Source organism: Anthonomus grandis, chromosome 4, assembly GCF_022605725.1.
Source record: "Anthonomus grandis grandis chromosome 4, icAntGran1.3, whole genome shotgun sequence".
NCBI lineage: Eukaryota > Metazoa > Arthropoda > Insecta > Coleoptera > Curculionidae > Anthonomus > Anthonomus grandis.
Window position 1 is genome coordinate 18,926,743 of NC_065549.1, and position 19,083 is coordinate 18,945,825.

The 19,083-nt window shown below is 36.3% G+C and overlaps 1 protein-coding gene and 1 long non-coding RNA gene across 2 annotated transcripts; one reads left to right on the forward strand and one right to left on the reverse strand.

Annotated features, from left to right (window-relative positions):
- Positions 1-327: 327 nt before the first annotated feature.
- LOC126735484 (uncharacterized) lies at positions 328-1,516 on the forward strand. Its single transcript, XR_007660421.1, has 2 exons — positions 328-969; positions 1,054-1,516. It is a non-coding gene; the product is annotated as an uncharacterized LOC126735484 (long non-coding RNA).
- A 6,277-nt stretch (positions 1,517-7,793) lies between these two features.
- LOC126735250 (piggyBac transposable element-derived protein 3-like) lies at positions 7,794-18,864 on the reverse strand. The gene is made up of 3 exons (XM_050439199.1): positions 18,791-18,864; positions 13,901-14,751; positions 7,794-7,906 (listed from the first exon to the last, which is right to left on the reverse strand). The coding sequence occupies exons 1-3, from the start codon at positions 18,862-18,864 to the stop codon at positions 7,794-7,796; spliced, it is 1,038 nt and encodes a 345-aa protein (XP_050295156.1).
- Positions 18,865-19,083: the final 219 nt, after the last annotated feature.

Here is a 19,083-nt window from a genome sequence, read left to right on the forward strand (position 1 = left end):
GGGTGATTCAAAATTGAGTGCAAAGATTTCAAGGGCGTATTTACCAGCCAAAAAAAAGAAGTTTTTTTTTCATAAAAACGTATGTCCTAACTTGTTTCGTTTTCTAGATAATACAGAGTGTAAAAGTTTTTTAATAAAATCGGTCTTTTATCAATTATTCAAAATCCTTTCAGCCGATTTAAATAAAATTTGGTAATAATCTGTGCCTGGCCCTATTGAAACAAGTAAGTAGGGAGCTGTGACCTTTGTTAGCAGTAATTTGTTTTTCTCCACAACCACGACATATTTGTCATTATTGACGTTTTGGTATTTACAGTCGGTTTAGTTTGTTGTGTGTGGTTGTTCTTCATTTTTCTTTTCTTTTAATAATGGAAAATGAACTATTTTCATTTGAGCACCTTGCAGACATTCATTTTGTTTATGGTCTGGCTGATGAAAACGCGCTTGAAGCTCGTAGGATGTACTCGTTAAGATTTCCTTATCGTCGGCTGCCCAACTGCAGAACTTTCAGCAGAACTTCAACTCTCAGAAGCATCTCAAGATTCCAAACTACCAGAATGAGTGTTGGTAGGCCGCGTGAAGTCCGCAACGTGATGACGGAAGAGGAAATTCTGCAACTTATTGAGGAGAACCCTGCGTTAAGCACGAGGCAAATTGCACGGGATTTAAACCCTCGTCAATCGACAGTTTGGAGGGTTTTACATGAAAATAGTTTTTATCCATACCATATCCAGCGCGTGCAGGGTTTGCTCCCACGAGATTTTCCCCAGCGGGTACAATTCGCAAGATGGATACTAAATAATTGTGCCAGGGATCCGAAATTTTTATCTCGCATCCCGTTTACGGACGAAGCCCAATTTACCCGAGATGGGGGTCGTTAATTATTATAACCTCCATGTTTGAGAAATTGAAAATCCCCACGAAATTCGACAGTTGTACTACCAAGAGCAGTTTAGTTTGAATGTTTGGGTAGGGATTGTTGCCGACTTTTTAATTGGTCCATTTATTTTTCCCCGAACTTTAAATGGTGATACATACCTGCACTTTTTACAGAATCATTTACCCGGTTTATTGGAGGATGTGCCGTTGAATGTTCGCCAAATACTTATTTTATGCACGATGGAGCCCCTCCCCATTTTCGAAGAACTGTCCGCGAATATTTAGACTTTGAATTTTCCAGACCAATAGCTTGGCTACCGCGTTCCCCAGACTGTACCCCGCTATATTTCTTTCTATCAGGCCATGTTAAAAGCCTGGTGTATGATGCAGGACCAGTTCCTTCCATTGAAATCCTACAACAACGGATATTTCATGCCTTCGAGGTAGTCAGAAATACTCCAGAAATTTCTGGACGCGTTTGGCAGTCTATGAGGCGAAGAATGGAGTATTTGTGGCATTGTATCACCGCAGGAGGCAGTAATTTCAAGCATTTGTTATGAAAATCTGCATTTGTATGTATCTGTTACTTAGGCTAAGTTAAATTTTGAAAAGAAATTAAATGAATCTCAATAATCAATGCGATTTATTATTTGTTTTAATAGGGCCAGGCACAGATTTTGATTTTTTTCCTGGAAACAAAGCTAGATACGAGTAAGGCTCAAGAGGCAAGAATTCTATAATATTATAAAGTTATATATACCGCTTAATCTAAAAAAAATTAAATTGTCAAAAAAGTGGTGGCGTACCATAATTTTACCTATAAGTATCAAGTAGGTAGTCCCCTGAAACGCCACTGGAATTAATAAATTTATTTTATTCCCATCAAAGGAGGGCCTTTGGGACGACAAATAATCCTACCAAATTTTATTTAAATGAAAGGATTTTGAATAATTGATAAAAAAAACGATTTTAATAAAAAACTTTTACACTCTGTATCTAGAAAACGAAGCAAGTTAATTAACGCAGGTAAATATGCCCTTGAAATCTTTGCACTCAATTTTGAATCACCCTATTTGTCGATATAAGTGGACTGTATGATTTTAATTTCTTGTACAAAAACGCGTATCGTTATATAGAAATGGTTTATTCCGCATAAAATATTAAAATATTTCAACTTATAACGCGGTTAACACGATCGTTTCGGCGGTCGGTGGCAGAGAGAGCATCACGGCGGCTGACCATGCACTCGCTGCTGCTTGTCGATGTTGCCGCTGTTGACTTGCCAACATGCCCCCGGCCTTGAAAGGGATGACTTTCAATCGTCAATGGGCAGAGGACATATTTTCGGAAAAGCTCGACGAATGATACCGTCTGCTGTCTGGATGGAAGCCACACGACAAATTCCATCTTTCCCAGGATGTAAGCTTAGTATACGCCCAAGTTTCCATTTCATAGGACTAACTGTGTCCTGCTTCAGCAGTACCATGGATCCTAACTGCAGCTCGCCTTGCGTCTTCTTCCACTTGGTCCTTTGCTGGAGTTCTGAAACATATTCTTTCGACCATCGTCGCCAAAAGTTTTGTCGCATCTGTTCCAGAAGTTAAAAGCGAGAAAGTCTACCAGTAGGTATTGCAGTGATGTCAGGCTCCGGGATAGACGTTAGTGGTTGGCCGATGAGAAAGTGGGCGGGAGTTAAAGGATTGTCGTCATTGGGATCGGTTGATAGCGGTGAGAGTGGACGGGAGTTTAAAATCGCCTCAATTTGCGCAAGTATTGTCGTCAACTCTTCAAAAGTTAAAATATTATTGCCCACCACTCGCTTCAGATGATGTTTACTTGACTTTATACCTGCCTCCCAGAGGCCACCAAAATGAGGCGAATGAGCCGGAATAAAACGCCAGCCTATGCCTTCAGATGAGCATGAGTCAGATATTTTATCTTGGTTTTCGAACAAAAAACTTCCCAAATTTTGCAGTTCGTTATTGGCACCAGTAAAATTGGTGCCATTATCAGAGTAAATTTGTTGGGGTTTCCCGCGGCTACTTATAAAGCGTTTTAACGCTAGCAAAAAGGTATCAGTTGAAAGATCGGAAACCAGCTCAATATGAACTGCCTTTACAGCGAAGCATACAAACAACGCCATATAACATTTTGAAGTCTTACAGCCTCTACCCTTACGGTCTTTAACAATAAAAGGTCCGCCGTAATCTACCCCACAAACTTTAAAAGGATGGCAAGCATTTATTCGATTATTCGGCAAATTACCCATTATTGGATTTATTGTTTTCGCATTAAATCTAAAACAAGTTACGCATTGTCGTACTGTTAATTTTGCGAGATTTCTGCCGGATACAGGCCAAATCGACTGTCGCAACGAATAAAGTAAAAGCTGAGGACCTGCATGCAGTAATTTCAAGTGCTCTGATTTAAAAATTAACTTGCATAGAGGATGTTTTGTAGACACTATAATAGGATGCTTCTTATCGTAAGAATAATCCGAGTTCTTCAGGCGACCTCCAACTCTTAGTAAACCGTCTTGATCGAGAAATGGATTAAGGTTGAGGATCCTGCTTTTAGAATTTATTTCTTGGTTATTTAATAAGTCGTTTATTTCTGCTGCATATGACTCGCGTTGAGACACCTTTAAGATATATTTGTATGCCTTTTGTAGCTCACAAACCTTAATAGGGCCTTTTTCTCGTTCAGAACACTTAATAAGGGCAACGAATCTTAAAATAAAAGCTACGGTCCGAATAAGTTTGCTTAACGAAGAGAAACGACTTATTTCTATAATTGGTTCTAAGCAATGAATCGTAAAGGTTTTTAAAACCGACTTAAGCTCAGGTAAATTAATTGAACCGGATACTTCTTCAGGCCAGTCACATTCGGATTTTCCTAGCCAACGAGGACCCGACCACCACAGATCAGATTCTTGTAAGTCACATGGACTAACGCCTCTCGACAAGAGATCTGCGGGATTGTCCTTGGTAGGAACATGTCGCCATTTACAAATATTAGTCAAAGTTTGTACCTCAGAGACTCTATTGGCAGTAAATGTTTTTAGTTTATGCGGTTCGGTTTTCAACCATCCGAGAACGATGGTCGAGTCCGTCCATAGAGTAACAGAGGAAAATTGAATCTTTAATGACTCTTTCACGATTTTAAATAATTTTGCTAAAACAACAGTGGCACATAATTCGAGTTTAGGAATCGTTATTGTTTTTAATGGCGCTACCTTAGATTTTGCGCATAAAAGCTTAACTGAAACGTCGTTATTTTGATCTATGGAACGTAAGTAAATGCACGCTCCATAGGCATGTTCGGAGGCATCCGAGAAACCGTGCAATTGAATTAATTGTGTGTTATGCACAATTACATGTCTTGGAATAGTCAGCGAATTAAGCTGAGGAATTTTAGTTATAAAATTAACCCAATCGGTATGTATATTTTGGGGAACGGCTTCATCCCAGTTTAGTCGCTCGAGCCATAGCTTCTGAAGTATAATTTTTGCCTTAATAATGCACGGAGATAATAGACCTAGGGGATCGAATATTTGTCCAACCGCAGAGAGAATGATTCGCTTTGTTATGCGACCATTAATGCTTTGAGACTCGATCTTAAAAGTCAAATTGTCGGTGTCGCATGACCAACCGAGGCCCAAAGTTTTAACGTTTTTATCTTCCCCGAATTGAACTGTGTTTTGCGAAGGTACTTCGCCATGTATAATTTTAAGTACTTTATGGCTGTTTCAGTGCCACTTGCGTAATTTAAAGCAACCTTCAGACAAAATTCTGGAAACTTCCGTACCAATACGCGCTGTTTCGTGAATAGAATCGGAGCCGGAAATTAGATCATCGACGTATAGGTCGTTCTCGATTATTTGAGATATATCCGGGTAATCTTTTTTACAGTTTAAAGCGAGCTCAACTATACAACGAATAGCTAGAAACGGCGCAGATGCCGTTCCGTAAGTAACCGTATTAAGTTCATATGTGTCTAGTTCCGCGTTCGGATCACTACGCCAACATATTCGTTGGAAGGCACGTTGATTGGGTTTGATCAGTACTTGCCGATACATTTTCTCGATATCGGCCGTTACAACAAATGTATGAATTCTAAATCTTAGAAGTATGGATAAAAGATTGTTTTGGATTGTGGGACCTACCATTTGAAGGTCGTTGAGAGATACACCCGAACTTGTGGAAGCCGAAGCGTCGAATACAACTCGAAGTTTAGTTGTAACCGAATCCTCGCGTAGCACTCCGTGATGTGGTAAGTAGTATTGAATCGCTTTACTGTCTAATTTATTTACTTTGGTCATGTGACCTAACGCCTTATATTCTGTCATGAAGTCAACGTATTTTTCTCGTAAGTCAGGATTATGTTTAAATTTTCTTTCTAAAGAGAAGAATCGTTTTCGAGCCTGTTCCTCCGAGTCACCTAGCTGACTCACACTTGCCTTAAAAGGAACGGAGACAGTAAATCTACCCGTTTCCACGTCGCGTTTCGTATTTTCAACAAATTGTTGCTCGCATAACCTTTGTTCTTCGGATAAGGCTGATTTTATGACACATTCTTCCAGCTCCCAGAATTTTGCTAGCTGGGTTTGGATGTCACAATTTAAAGACAAGCTACAATGAGTTTGCGCATTCGAATTGCCAGGAATGTTACCGGAAATTATCCAGCCAAAGGATGTTTTTTGCAACACCGGCTGATCGGGCGCAAGATGTATTTGACCGACTAACATTAATTTCCAAAATAGATTTGCACCGATAAGCAAATCTATTGGACCAGGCTTATTAAAATCTGGATCTGCAAGAATTATGTTTTTTGGAATATTTAGCTTAGTAATATCCGTGAACGTAGTTGGTTGAACACTAGTAATTTCGTTTATAATGAGACACGATATCTTTACCGAATATGCACTGTGATGCGACTCAACACAAATTTCGCATTTTTTCTTAATCTGTGATTTATTGTTATTTAGACCTACGACGGCCATGTTAATCGTTTCCGTTTCCAAATTAAGTAGATCGCATAATTTAGACGAAATAAAACTAGATTGGGAACCCGAATCTAGTAATGCGCGTACCGTATGGGTTTTATTAAATTTATCGACAACCTGCACCAAAGCAGTTGCGAGTAAAACGTTTTCTTGTGCAGCGATATTAGAAGAGGTAAGAGAGACACTTGCGTTCTCTGTCGTATTATTTTCGCGTTTATCGTGTACGTTTTCGTTGTTGTATTGAATATGCAACAAAGTATTGTGCCTACCGTTACATTTTCTGCAGTTTGTTAATCTGCAAACCGTATTTAAATGACCTGGACGCAAACAGTTTATGCACAACCTAAGTCTTTTTGCATGCGTATTTCTTTCGGTCGCAGATAATTTAAGAAAGTCTGCACAGTTTCGAATATAATGACTTCGTTTGCAAAAAACACAAACCGTATTGTGAGTCGCATAATCATTTGTATTAAAATTTGCATTATTAGGTTTTAAAGCATTAGCTTCCGTATTAACAAATGATTTAGATATTTTCGTTTGTCTGTTGGGAGTATTGCCTGAAGAAGTATCGCGTTTCGATTCTATGGTTTCTAGCAGGTCGGCTTTCGACTTTAAAAATGCTTTCAAGTCGTCTAAAGTCGGAAGCGCCGTGTTTGACCTAAAACTTTCCCACTCTCGCGCTGTTGCATTATCCAACTTAGAAGTTACGATGTAAATTATCAATGTATCCCAATATTCGGTGGGCTGATTTAATTGTTTCAAGGCTTTTAAATGTTTTGAAATTGAATCAATTAAAAATCTTAAGGATTTCGAAGACTCGAAGCCCTTAACTTCTAAGTTAAATAGTGCTTTTACGTGGTTATGAACAAGAAGCCTTTCATTGTTATACCGTTCGCACAGCAAATTCCAAGCTACCGCGTAATTTGCCTCGGAAAATTCAATTGACGCTATAACCTGCGACGCGCAGCCTGAAAGAGATGATTTAAGGTAATGAAACTTCTGAAAATCACGTAGCGCACTGTTTGCATGCACTAAAGAACTAAAAGTCTCACGAAATTCCAACCAATCCTCATGACTGCCGCCAAATTTTGGTACCTCAACTGGCGGTAATCGAAACCCACTAAACTCGTTTACGTTAATAACAGCTTCATTTTCCGCGCAAGAACGGCCACTTAGAAGCTTATCATCCCTCAATAATTTGGAACGTAGTCGCTTACCTCGCGCTAACTCGGCATAAAAATTATTCGAAAATTCTTCGCATTCGGCATACAAAGCATCTAACTCACCCTCATCGACTAAATTCTCTAAATCTGACTGTACCTGCTCATAAGCCTCTTGTATTTTGTAAATTTCATCTATCCGCGAGCTTAAATTTAAAACATCATCATCCACAATAGCTAAATCAGAAATCGCATATTTTGATTCTAAATCGTCTAAAAATTTCTTAAAATGTGTAAGTCTGGCTTTTACAGAACCTCGTTTACGTTTAAAACTCTTTATTTGTTCTTCGACATCAGCCATTTTTTTTTTTATAAATTAAACAGCCAAAATCGTATACGACAATACCCACACAAACAGAAACAATCTTACAGACAGGAAATTATCAGGAAAAGAAAAAGGACTTACCCAATTGCAAATTCTGCCAACCGACTAAATCCGGCAATCGCGCTCGATCACCACTGTTCCTCGTTCGCGCCTCGTCTCGTTCCCGGTACGCTTGCACTTAAATATTATTTCGCCTCGGAATGGAAAATTACTGTTCGATTATTCTCGCTTTGCCCTTAATCTGGGTCGTAGGACCAACACTATGTCGATATAAGTGGACTGTATGATTTTAATTTCTTGTACAAAAACGCGTATCGTTATATAGAAATGGTTTATTCCGCATAAAATATTAAAATATTTCAACTTATAACGCGGTTAACACGATCGTTTCGGCGGTCGGTGGCAGAGAGAGCATCACGGCGGCTGACCATGCACTCGCTGCTGCTTGTCGATGTTGCCGCTGTTGACTTGCCAACACTATTTATAGTATGTTTTTGTTTATATTCCTATCTTAACATTTTAGAATCTTTTTGGTGCATACATTCTTAGTTAAATATACAATCGTTTCAAGTCGTTATTCGAGTGTTTTAATCAACCATTAAAGTATAACATATTTTATATGTTTTTTTTTAATTTCATATAGAATTTACAAATAAAATAATATACAGGGTATTTCCTAACTACGGTACGTAACTATACAGGGTGAATCGTTAGGTCGTTCTATAAAAAAAAGTTCCTATGAACGTATGTCGGGAGTTGCTTTGTTTCTGAGATACAGGGCGATGAAGGTTCAAAAAAATAACGGTATTTTAAAAATACTATAACTATCCTTAAAGCGATTTTGTTTAAATTTGGTGCAGTTATTTGAAGTTATAAGACGCTTATTTAGCTGTAACTAGATTGAAATTATTAGGTCCAGTGGCGTGTCAGTGGGCACCACATGCTTATTGTTCAGAAAAAAACAAGGCCAATAATTAATTGTTTTGCAGCTTTTTATTTATTTTTGTATTTAAGCAACTAAAAATACAACTTTTTCGTATCTTATCTTATTATCTTCATATCTGGGTTTGTTTTCGAGAAAAAAAAAAGTATCTTTAACTCATTCTAAAAATTATCCATGGACGACAACATGAAATAAAAACCAATTAATTCGATAAACAATTTCGACCTTAAAGTACATGAGCAAAATGTCCACCCTCCAATGCACGACTTTTTGGTCTCTTGTGTCTTGTTTATTGATAATAAACATTCAATTTCTACGATTTTTATTATCAGATTTTTGAAATACAACAAAATAACAAATACATTGCTTTTTATGACAAATAATTGGCAAGTCCATTCAAGTACCTCCTTTGTACCTACCTGCTTTGGAGACCAGCTGACAGTGATAGAATTGCTATAAGTAAAATTCAGCTGTCAATTAGCAGTGATTCATTACTCCATCATGAATAATTTTGCTAACCATGAAATGACCGACATGCACTTTATTTATGGATTAGCAAATGGAAATGCGGAAGAAGCACGAAGAATTTATCAGGACAGATATCCTAACAGAGTAATTCCATGTACAAAAACATTTAGAAAACTACATGCAAGATTATGTAAAACTGGGAGTTTTAATAAAAATATGGGTGGTGGAAGACCAGAAACTATAACAACGCCTGAACTGGAAGAAGCTATACTTGATGCGATAGAAGAAGATCCTTCCAATAGTATCAGGAAGATTGCACTGCAGCTTGAAGTCAGTTCAAAAACCGTTTGGAAAGTTCTAAAAAGAAACCTCCTGCATCCATATCACATACAGCGTGTACAAGCTCTACTGCCTCGGGATTTTCATCCAAGATAATGTTTTGCAGGTGGTTGATTCATACGATGGCACACAATAATAATGTCCTACCAAATATTTTATTTACGGACGAGGCAAATTTTTCAAGAGATGCTATTATGAACTTCCACAATTATCATTTTTGGGCCGACGAAAATCCCCACGTTATTAGAGAAACTCATTTTCAGCAACAATTTTCGCTGAACGTTTGGATAGGAATTATTGGTGACTACCTAATTGGCCCATTTTTTTTACCGGCAAGAATTACAGGTGAATCCTACACGGATTTCTTGCAACACCATTTACCCACTTTATTAGAAGAAGTACCCCTACAAGTAAGAGTCAACATGTGATTTATGCACGACGGCGCACCAGCTCATTTCAGTGTTCTTGCTCGTCAGCACTTCAATGTCATCTACCCTAATTGCTGGATTGGACGTGCAGGACCTCAAAATTGGCCGGCTCGCAGTCCTGATATGAATCCCTTGGATTACTATTTATGGGGCCATCTGAAGGCTCTTGTTTATAAAACTCCTGTTCTAGATGTGAATGACTTGAGGAGTCGGATAATTGTCAATTGCAATATCATAAGGGATACTCCAGGTATTTTTGAGCGTATCAGACACTCAATGACAAATCATTTGCAGTCGTGTATTTTATCAGAAGGTGGGCAATTTGCTCATTTACTTTAAGGTCGAAATTGTTTATCGAATTAATTGGTTTTTATTTCATGTTGTCGTCCATGGATAATTTTTAAAATGGGTTAAAGATACTTAAATTTTTTTTTTCGAAAACAAAACCAGATATGAAGATAATAAGATATGATACGAAAAAGTTGTATTTTTAATTGCTTAAATGCAAAAATAAATAAAAAGCTGCAAAACAATTACTGGCCTTGTTTTTTTCTCAACAATAAGCATGTGGTGCCCACTGACATGCCACTGGACCTAATAATTTCAATCTAGTTACAGCTAAATAAGCGTCTTATAACTTCAAATAACTGCACCAAATTTCAACCAAATCGGTTTAAGGATAGTTATAGTATTTTTAAAATACCATTATTTTTTTGAACCTTCATCGCCCTGTATTTCAGAAACAAAGCAACTCCCGACATACGTTCATAGGAACTTTTTTTCATAAAACGATCTAACGATTCACCCTGTATAGTTTCGTACCGTAGTTAGGAAACACCCTGTATATGATATTCTATTTAAACTAAGCTTTATTTTAAACAGATATAATTTAAAATTTTAAATTTGTGTCCTCTAATGAATTTGCAACGTGCCAAATTTTTACAATTTTTCTGTGTATATTTGTTCTCATAATAGATCGATTATCGGAAAAAAAAACCTGTAGAAAAAAATATATAAAACAGCGCCGCCGAAGTAGATTTTTTAAAAAAGCTAGTATCCTGAGTTTCTTTCTTTCAGCAAATATTCACGAGTTTTCTTAACTTGATCGAAAATGGCAATCGGAATTTTTGACGATTTTTGTAATTTTTATTTTCTAGATCAAATTTTGTATAATAACTTTAGTTTGAGTAGTGATCTTGTAAAAATATACAGGGTGTTCATTTGAAAACTTCCCACCACGGATTTATTGAAAACCACTGTTTAAAAAAAAACGCCGAAATACGTCAAAAGGTTTGTCAAGGGGGACAACTTTCTAACCTAAAATTACTTCACCCCCTTTCACCCTCTGCCTCCCAGGGTCATCCCCTTAAAAATTTTAAATTGCAAGGGGTATCGAGTAATAGCTTGTTTAAAAGGTCTTTCGAAGTCTTTTATTTTGACGTTTGATTTTTTAAATCAGTAGATTCGTTTTCAAGAAAATTAGAAAAATCTTTGTTTATCTTAATTTGTTCAGATAGAAGACAAAAACATGAAAATATGAGTTTTTATTTCAATAAGTGTTCAAAATGTTCAAAAAAAATATAGGCGATATTGAAATTACTGACTGGCAGTTGTCGATGATGGGTTGACGAAGTTCATCCAAACTTTCAGGTTGGGGAGTAAACACAATAGATTTCAAATGACCCCATAGAAAAAAGTCTAACGGCGTTATATCAGGAGATCTAGCAGGCCATCCTATAGGCCCCCTTCGCCCTATCCATTTATCTGGAAACTCGTCGTCTAGCCATTGCCGAACGGGAAGATCGTAGTGAGGAGGAGCGCCGTCTTGCTGGAATTTTTTGTTTGCAACAGATCCAGTTTCAGTAAACTTAGTAGCAATAGGTCTAAAACATACCTATGCGAAGGTATCTTCACATTCCTATCTTAACATTTTAGAATCTATTTGCTGCATACATTTTTAGTTAAATACACAACAGCTTCAAGTCGAGAAAATGGCGTTATTCGAGTGTTTTAATCAACCGTTCCATTAAAGTATAACATATTTTATACTAAAGTTTTTTTGAAGTTCATATAGAATTTAAAAATATAATAATATATATGGTATTCTATTCAAACTAAACTTTATTTTAAACAGATATAATTTAAAATTTGTGTCCTCTAATGAATTTGCAACGTGCCAAATTCTCCTGTGTATATTTTTTTCTTATAATAGATCGATTATCGGAAAAAAGACCTGTATAAAAAATATAACACCCTGTATATTAAAGCATAGTATATTAAGCATTAAAGACGAGCAATTATTTAAGGGGGTGATTCCTGGACCCATTTTAAGAAAAAAAGTTCCTATGAACATATGTCCTAAATATCTTAACTTTTGAGATAACAGGGTGTTGAAGTTTTCAAAAAAATCAGTTTTTTAATAATAACTTAAACAATATTGTCGACATTTTTATGAAATTTGGTACATGTATTCTATGCACCAAGACGCATTGTTTGATGTGCAAAAAAATATTTTTTTTGCCAGTGGCGTCCCTACAGGTTATCTATTGAATATTTCTAGTGAAAAAAAATACTACGCCACTGCTTTTTTTTTAAACAAAAATTATTTTTAAAATCCTAAATCACTTTTTAGCAAATTTGATTTTTTGGTTTATTTTCGTCTTCGACGCATGGTTTTCGCTTAAAAAAAATAAAAACAATTTTACTTCCCTAAAAATCTGATGCGGTGTGAAAATGTTTGTTCGTCGATTGCAAGCAAATTAAGGGATCAGATTTATTACAAAAAGTATGAAAAGTTAAAAAATTTCAATAATTTAAGGAATACTCATGTTTTTAACGCATTTAAAAAGTAAATGGGAGTAAAAAAGTGCCGTGACGCGTCTTTATTTCACGCAAATAAAGTCGCGGAGTCGCCTATGCATGTTTTTTATTGTTCGTTGCTATGGGCAGCGAGCTGTGATTTTAAATGTCAAATTTTTCTATCTAGTTATGCATGAATAAATGACGTTTTTATACATAAATATCGATGATGGTAACCCATTAACGCCTGGTTAATTTTTTTTGGCAGAGAAATATCAAATGATTATTTTTTAGGTTTTTAGGATACAATACAAGGATTGACAGCAATTTTTTAGTTTTATTGGTAATACTGTAGCCGAAATTAAATGTGACCATATGGTAACACTAGGCGTTTTAACTACCTAGTTATAACAATTTGTGAAAAAATACAAAGAATTGTTCAGTGTCATTTATTTTAAAGTAAAAAACAAGAACTGTTATTTTAGACTAAAATCTACTTTCATTGAAAAGCTACTTTGTATGAAATAAAGAAAAACAGTCAATACAAATACCCACGTCGCATTTTTTGCACATTGTTCTTCCCACTGCGGAACAGCCCTCTCCAGCACAACGTCGCCGTTTGTTTTGGGGAACTCGAATAACCACATGATCCCTTTTATCATACCGAATATCATCCGATACCCTGTTCAAGGAAACTGAGCTTGAAGATGTGGAAACTTTACCAGGACCTTTTGGTGGAACTCCGAATGAGTTCAGATAAAATTTCGCTATTTCCCTTCTAAACTCTAATTGCGGAAGAGTTCCTCCAGATTTCCCAAGAGTTGCCAAGCATTCTGCACACACGCATCCATTAGCCACGTAAATATACTCCACCACCAATTTTTACCCCTTATAGCAATGCGGTATCTCGATATATTCTCGTCCATAAGCTCAACGCCACCCATATAAGAATTGTAAGTTTCAATCACAAACGGCCGAGGCACTTGAACTAGTTTTTTTTCGGCACTTGAATATCGGCGCACAGATCCAATTGGTTATACTCCAAAAGATGTTGACGCCAGAGTGACAACTCCATGATCAGCCCAGCGAACATATGAAATCCCATTTCCCTTATCAAGGATAGATTCGGTAGTACCTCTCGGTTTTTTTTCAAAGGTCTTTTTTTCTGTAAGAGAGCATCCCATGTGCGTGAAAATAGATTAGGTAATCTATTTTCACGCACAGTTCCAGTACCTTGATACCCTTTATCTCGTAAATATTTAAGGAGCTTTACGCCTGTAAATAAATGATCAAAATAGAGTTTATATGGTTTGAAACCTTTTACTCTTTCTACTTCTTTTAGCATTTGCACCATGGGCGCTGATGTTTTACCGAATAATAATTCATACTCAGGGGAGCGGCGGGGGTTATTTCCCTGATACATTTCAAAGTTGATGAGGTAACCGGAAGCCGTATTCATACACCACATTTTATAGCCGAAACGAACTGGCTTACCTCGAAAAAACTGCTTGCAGCTGTGTTTTCCGAAGTATCGAATCATAGATTCGTCGTAACATAGATGCTCTTCAGGCTCAAAATAAGCTAAAAAGTTTTCCTTGATCTTGTCCATTAGTGGACGCATTTTCCACACTTTATCAGACAGCTCTGGTTTACAATTAGCAGCGAAGTGAATAAAACGCGAAATTTGCAAAAACCGGTCCCTGCGCATAGACATGTAAACCAGTTCATTTCTCATGTCATTATTTGAGTCCCAGTAAAACCTTTTTCCTGGTAAATCAATATACCCACTAATAATAAGAAAGCCAATGTAGCATTTCATTTCTCCTACAGATACTTTAGGGTCCGGACGGTTTTTGAATAAGGCATACCTGGACGTTTCCTCGATCATCATATGTATGATGTCATCATGGATAAACAATTCTAATAATTCCACGGGACTTAAATGTTGATATGGCTTGAAGTCACATGTTGGAAAAATTTGGTGATTTGGTTGCAAATCTCTTTGAACCCAGTCAAAGTCCTCTACATCAACAGTAATTTGTGTTATCGAAGGTGCTTTGTTTTGTGATGGCGAAGGAGACCTATGTTTCGGTGAAGCATGAAGTGATCCAAGACTTCGCGACAAATCATCAGAACTGCACCCACCAACTCTGGTGTTGTCCAGGAGTTTTACTTCGGCTTGACCTCTAAGTTGTCTGCCAGATAAATTGTCAATAAATCCACTACCATCTTTATCCCCGGAGTCTACGTCTGTCAGAACGTCCGAATCGGGTGGTTCAATAAATATTTCGTCTATATTATCACTATAGGCAATCTCTAGGGCATCTTGAAGTGAGAAACCCTTCCTATACCAAAAAAAAAAACAATTTACAAAAAATTCGGTAGTGTAACCGCCTAGCGTTACCATACGGTAACAGGCTGATATATACATCTGTAGCTAATATGGCATAACTTAGATTTCGACAAAAAAATAACTAGTACAATATTTGATATGTCTTCTCACTGGCTAACAAAGTTAGAAACGGTTTCATAAAAAAACTCGAACAATATACTTACCCAAAGTTTGGCTCCATAGCACTTTTACGCAATAGCAAAAACACCTAAATAAATTATAGCACACGTGTCTGGTACGAACGTCGTCTAGACCTGTTATGAATTTATCAACAAGTTGAACTATTTTTAAGAGACTCACAGCGCCATCTCTCCAACCGGCCTAAAAATAGAGCCGCAGCATCCTTTACAGAAAGCGTAAATAATTGTGACCATACGGTAACGCTAGGCGTTATTGGGTTAAAAAGTAAGTTCTTGGTGTTAAATACGATTAATTTTTTTTTTCTTTTTTGAGCTATTGAGTATGATTAATAACAATTCGCAATTAGTTCAGAAATACCTACCTAATTTTACTTGAAAACAACAGGGTTTTAAGAGCAAAAAACTAGTTTTATTTAATTTTATGAAACTCAGGCTAAATGAACGGCTCAAATGTATTTTATCTTAATTACACTGATTACAAAAATTATTGAAAATGGCCACCTTCACTAAGTAGGCATGCTTCCGCTCATCTACGCATGGAATTATGCACACGTTCAAATATTCCCGGCATATTTCGTATAATTTCACACGAGGCAACTATTCGGTCTCTTAAATCTTCTAGAGTATTTACGGGAGTTTTATAAACTAGAGTTTTACGGTGCCCCCATAAAAAGAAATCTAAGCTATTGAGATCGGCGGATTTTGCTGGCCATTGTTGTAGTCCTCGGCGACCGATCCATCGATCCGGATAAACGGTATTTAAATGGTTTCGGACAATTAAACTAAAATGAACAGGAGCACCATCGTGCATGTACCATATTCGATTTCTTAACAGAAGTGGCACATCTTCAAGAAGCCCAGGCAGTTCTTCGAGAAACAGTAAATACGACCGACTATCAAGGCGCTCTGGTAGAAAAAGTGGGCCTATTAGGTAATCACCAATTGCTGCACAAACATTAACCGAAAATTGGTGTTGAAAATGGGTTTCCGTTATGGCATGGGGGTTTTCTTCTGCCCAAAAATGATTGTTGTGAAAATTTTGAATAGCGTTCCGAGAAAAATTTGCTTCGTCTGTGAATAAAGTCTGTGACTCAAACTGCGGATTTAGTATAATGTTCTGGAGATACCACTGACAAGTCCACTCGCTGCGGAAAATCTCCAGGAAGCAATGCCTGTACTCTTAAAATATGGTATAAGAATAAAAAATCAACCAAAATGCGCCAATTTGATGACAGATATGCATAGTTCTAGCGATCTTCCTCGTACTCGTCTTAGGATGTTATTCGATTGCTTGTAGCACGCGTTCTCAATTTCAGGGGTTCTGACAGTTCGAGGTCTACCTTCCGGAGTACCTTTCTTGAAACAACCAGTTTCCCAAAGTCGACGATGAATATTTGAAAAGGTACGGCTATCTGGTAGGACACGATTTGGATACCTTTCATGATAAATATGTCTGGCTTCTGTTGCGTTACCATCGGCGAGGCCATATACGAAATGCATTGCTGCCATTTCTTCATTGGTATAATTTGCCAATACTGATATTCAGAAAAATAGCGTGGAAACGAAATAACTTCAATAAATCGTTAAAAATCAAATAAATGATGCGCTGTGATGGTTTTTAATAATTTGACATCTAAAATTACAGCTCGTTGCCCATAGCAATGAGCAATACGAAAGATGCATAGGCGACTCCGCGACTTTATTTGCGTTAAACAAAGACGCGTTACGGCACTTCCATTTACTTTTTAAACGCGTTAAAAACATGAGTATTACTTAAATTATTTAAATTTTTTAACTTTTCATACTTGAGTTATTATTAAAAAACTGATTTTTTTTTGAAAACATTAACACACTGTATCTCAAAAGTTAAGACGTTTAGGACATATGTTCATAAGAACTTTTTTCTTAAAATGGGTCCAGGAATCACCTTCATAAATATTAGCATGTCTTTAACGAACACCCTATATAAAACAGCACCACCTTGCAGATTTTTTTAAAAAGCTGTAGTATTCTGAGTTTCTTTCTTTCCGTAAATATTTTGCACGAATCTTTTTGAACGAACTTGATTGAGGCAATGGGAATTTTCGACGATTTTTGTAATTTTTATCTTCTAGATCAAAATTTGTTTTGACTAGTGATATCGTAAAAATATATATATAGTTGCATTTGAGATTTTTGAAATAACTTGTTGAATAGAGTAAATCTCAAGTCAACGCTCTCTAGCGGATTTTAGCAAAAACTAATAGTATTGTATTTTCAATATAAAAAAATCAATAAAAAATTTTTAAATAAAAGTTGTTTAAAAAATTCGGGCCAATCAAAGCCAAAGTTTTCAGGTATTTTTTTCACTCAAGATAAAAATTGTCCCCACGACTTAAAACAAGTGACATAAATTCTTGATTACACTTTTTTGTGTGGAAATCTTTTGAGATTATTACGATCATTTTTTGGAATGCCCGTTGATTGGCATTTTTTCAAAAAAATAGAAGTTTAAAAGTAGCTATGACGCCCTCTAGCGGCTGATCAATGAAAATATTTTCCAGCATTTTTTTGGACCAGTTTAATAACATTTTTTTGAAGGTTCTACCAGTCTGACCAGTTCACCCGGCACAATGTTAAATAAAATTGAACCGAGACTAAAAACCTACCTCACAAATTCAATGTTTCGGGACAAATTTTTTCATCTTTAGGATCAAAAACAAGGTGAGTTCCAGGCCCAGATCACGTCCAAAATTACTGGATTAAGAAATTGTGGTTAACACATCAACAAGTGACCGACCTTCTGAACGACATGCTTATGATTCCTCAGAATTTGCCCAATTTTTTAACAGGAGGTACCACTTACCTCTTGTCCAAGGACTGGCAAAACACTCAAGATCCGGCTAAATATCGACCAATACCCACACTCTATAAACTAATTACATCTTGCATTACGGAACGTTTTTACAGACATTGTGACCAGAATAACTTTATAGTGGCTCAATAGCATCTAGTTAAGTAATTTTAAACTTCAAAAAAATAATACATTGTTGTTAATAAAAGTAAAATAAAGACTGGATTAGAATTAAATTGTCACCGATCACCAACTTATCACTGAAGACCAGAATGACAAAATTGCATTGGAAAATTTAGGTCTCAATTCAAATTCCCTATATCTGTCAAGAAGCAACAAGGGAATTGGGGAGACTTTTAAATCATTAAGAATCTTAGCAACATTGCTCAAGATAATGGATTTTATCTATTATACAATATATAGTAAATAGCTCGTGAGATGTTAAGTAACATATAATTCAACCAAATTAAAAAACTATGATGGATTTAGACGTTCTTTAAAGGTTTTCGTGACAATATCGCTGGCGTAGTTGTTATGGTATCCAAACTGAATATATTTTTTTATGATATTAGTTAAAGAAAAAAGAAAAAAAATTCGTTTAAAATATTTTGAAGTTTTTTCTATATTTGTTGAGGGTGACGTTAAAGATTTTTTACGCGCTACTGCGTAAATCAATTTTTTACTTTTTTCTTGGGTACAGGAAAAGATTCTCCTGAGACAAAATCCCATTCACAAAAAGCACCATTTTACACACTTGTTACATAATAAATAAATATTTTAAAAGTAGCTAAAAAATCCTTAAATCTTAATTTGTTGATATATTGAACAGAGGTCTTGACAAGCCATCAACATAGCAATTTTTTTTACTGTTTAGGGAAGATCCTGATGTATAAAAATTCAATAGAAAAATCTAATAATATATAACGCGCTTTTCAAGTCAACACCCCTTCGCATTTTCATTTTCCAGCTGTAATACTTTTATTTGTAACCGTAGATTTTTCATCGATTTCGTGTACAACCCTCGGTCACGGCCCCCGAACCGCTCGTCCATTAGCGAGATTAAAACGGGCCTCAGTTCCGCTCCCGCGAACATTATCCCGAAAGTTACGGCTCTCTGCTCTATATCCTTTCGTATTCCTGCAATCTTGCTCTACCTCGGGTTAGTTTTGTATTATGGCCAGATTTGTCTCCATTTTAAAACGCTTTGTTTTACTTTAAAGAGCATAATTCTTATATTTGTGGCCGTAGGCTTTATTGTTTAGATTTCCGTATTGGCTTCTTGTTAAAAAAGAGATTTTCTTTTAGATTTATT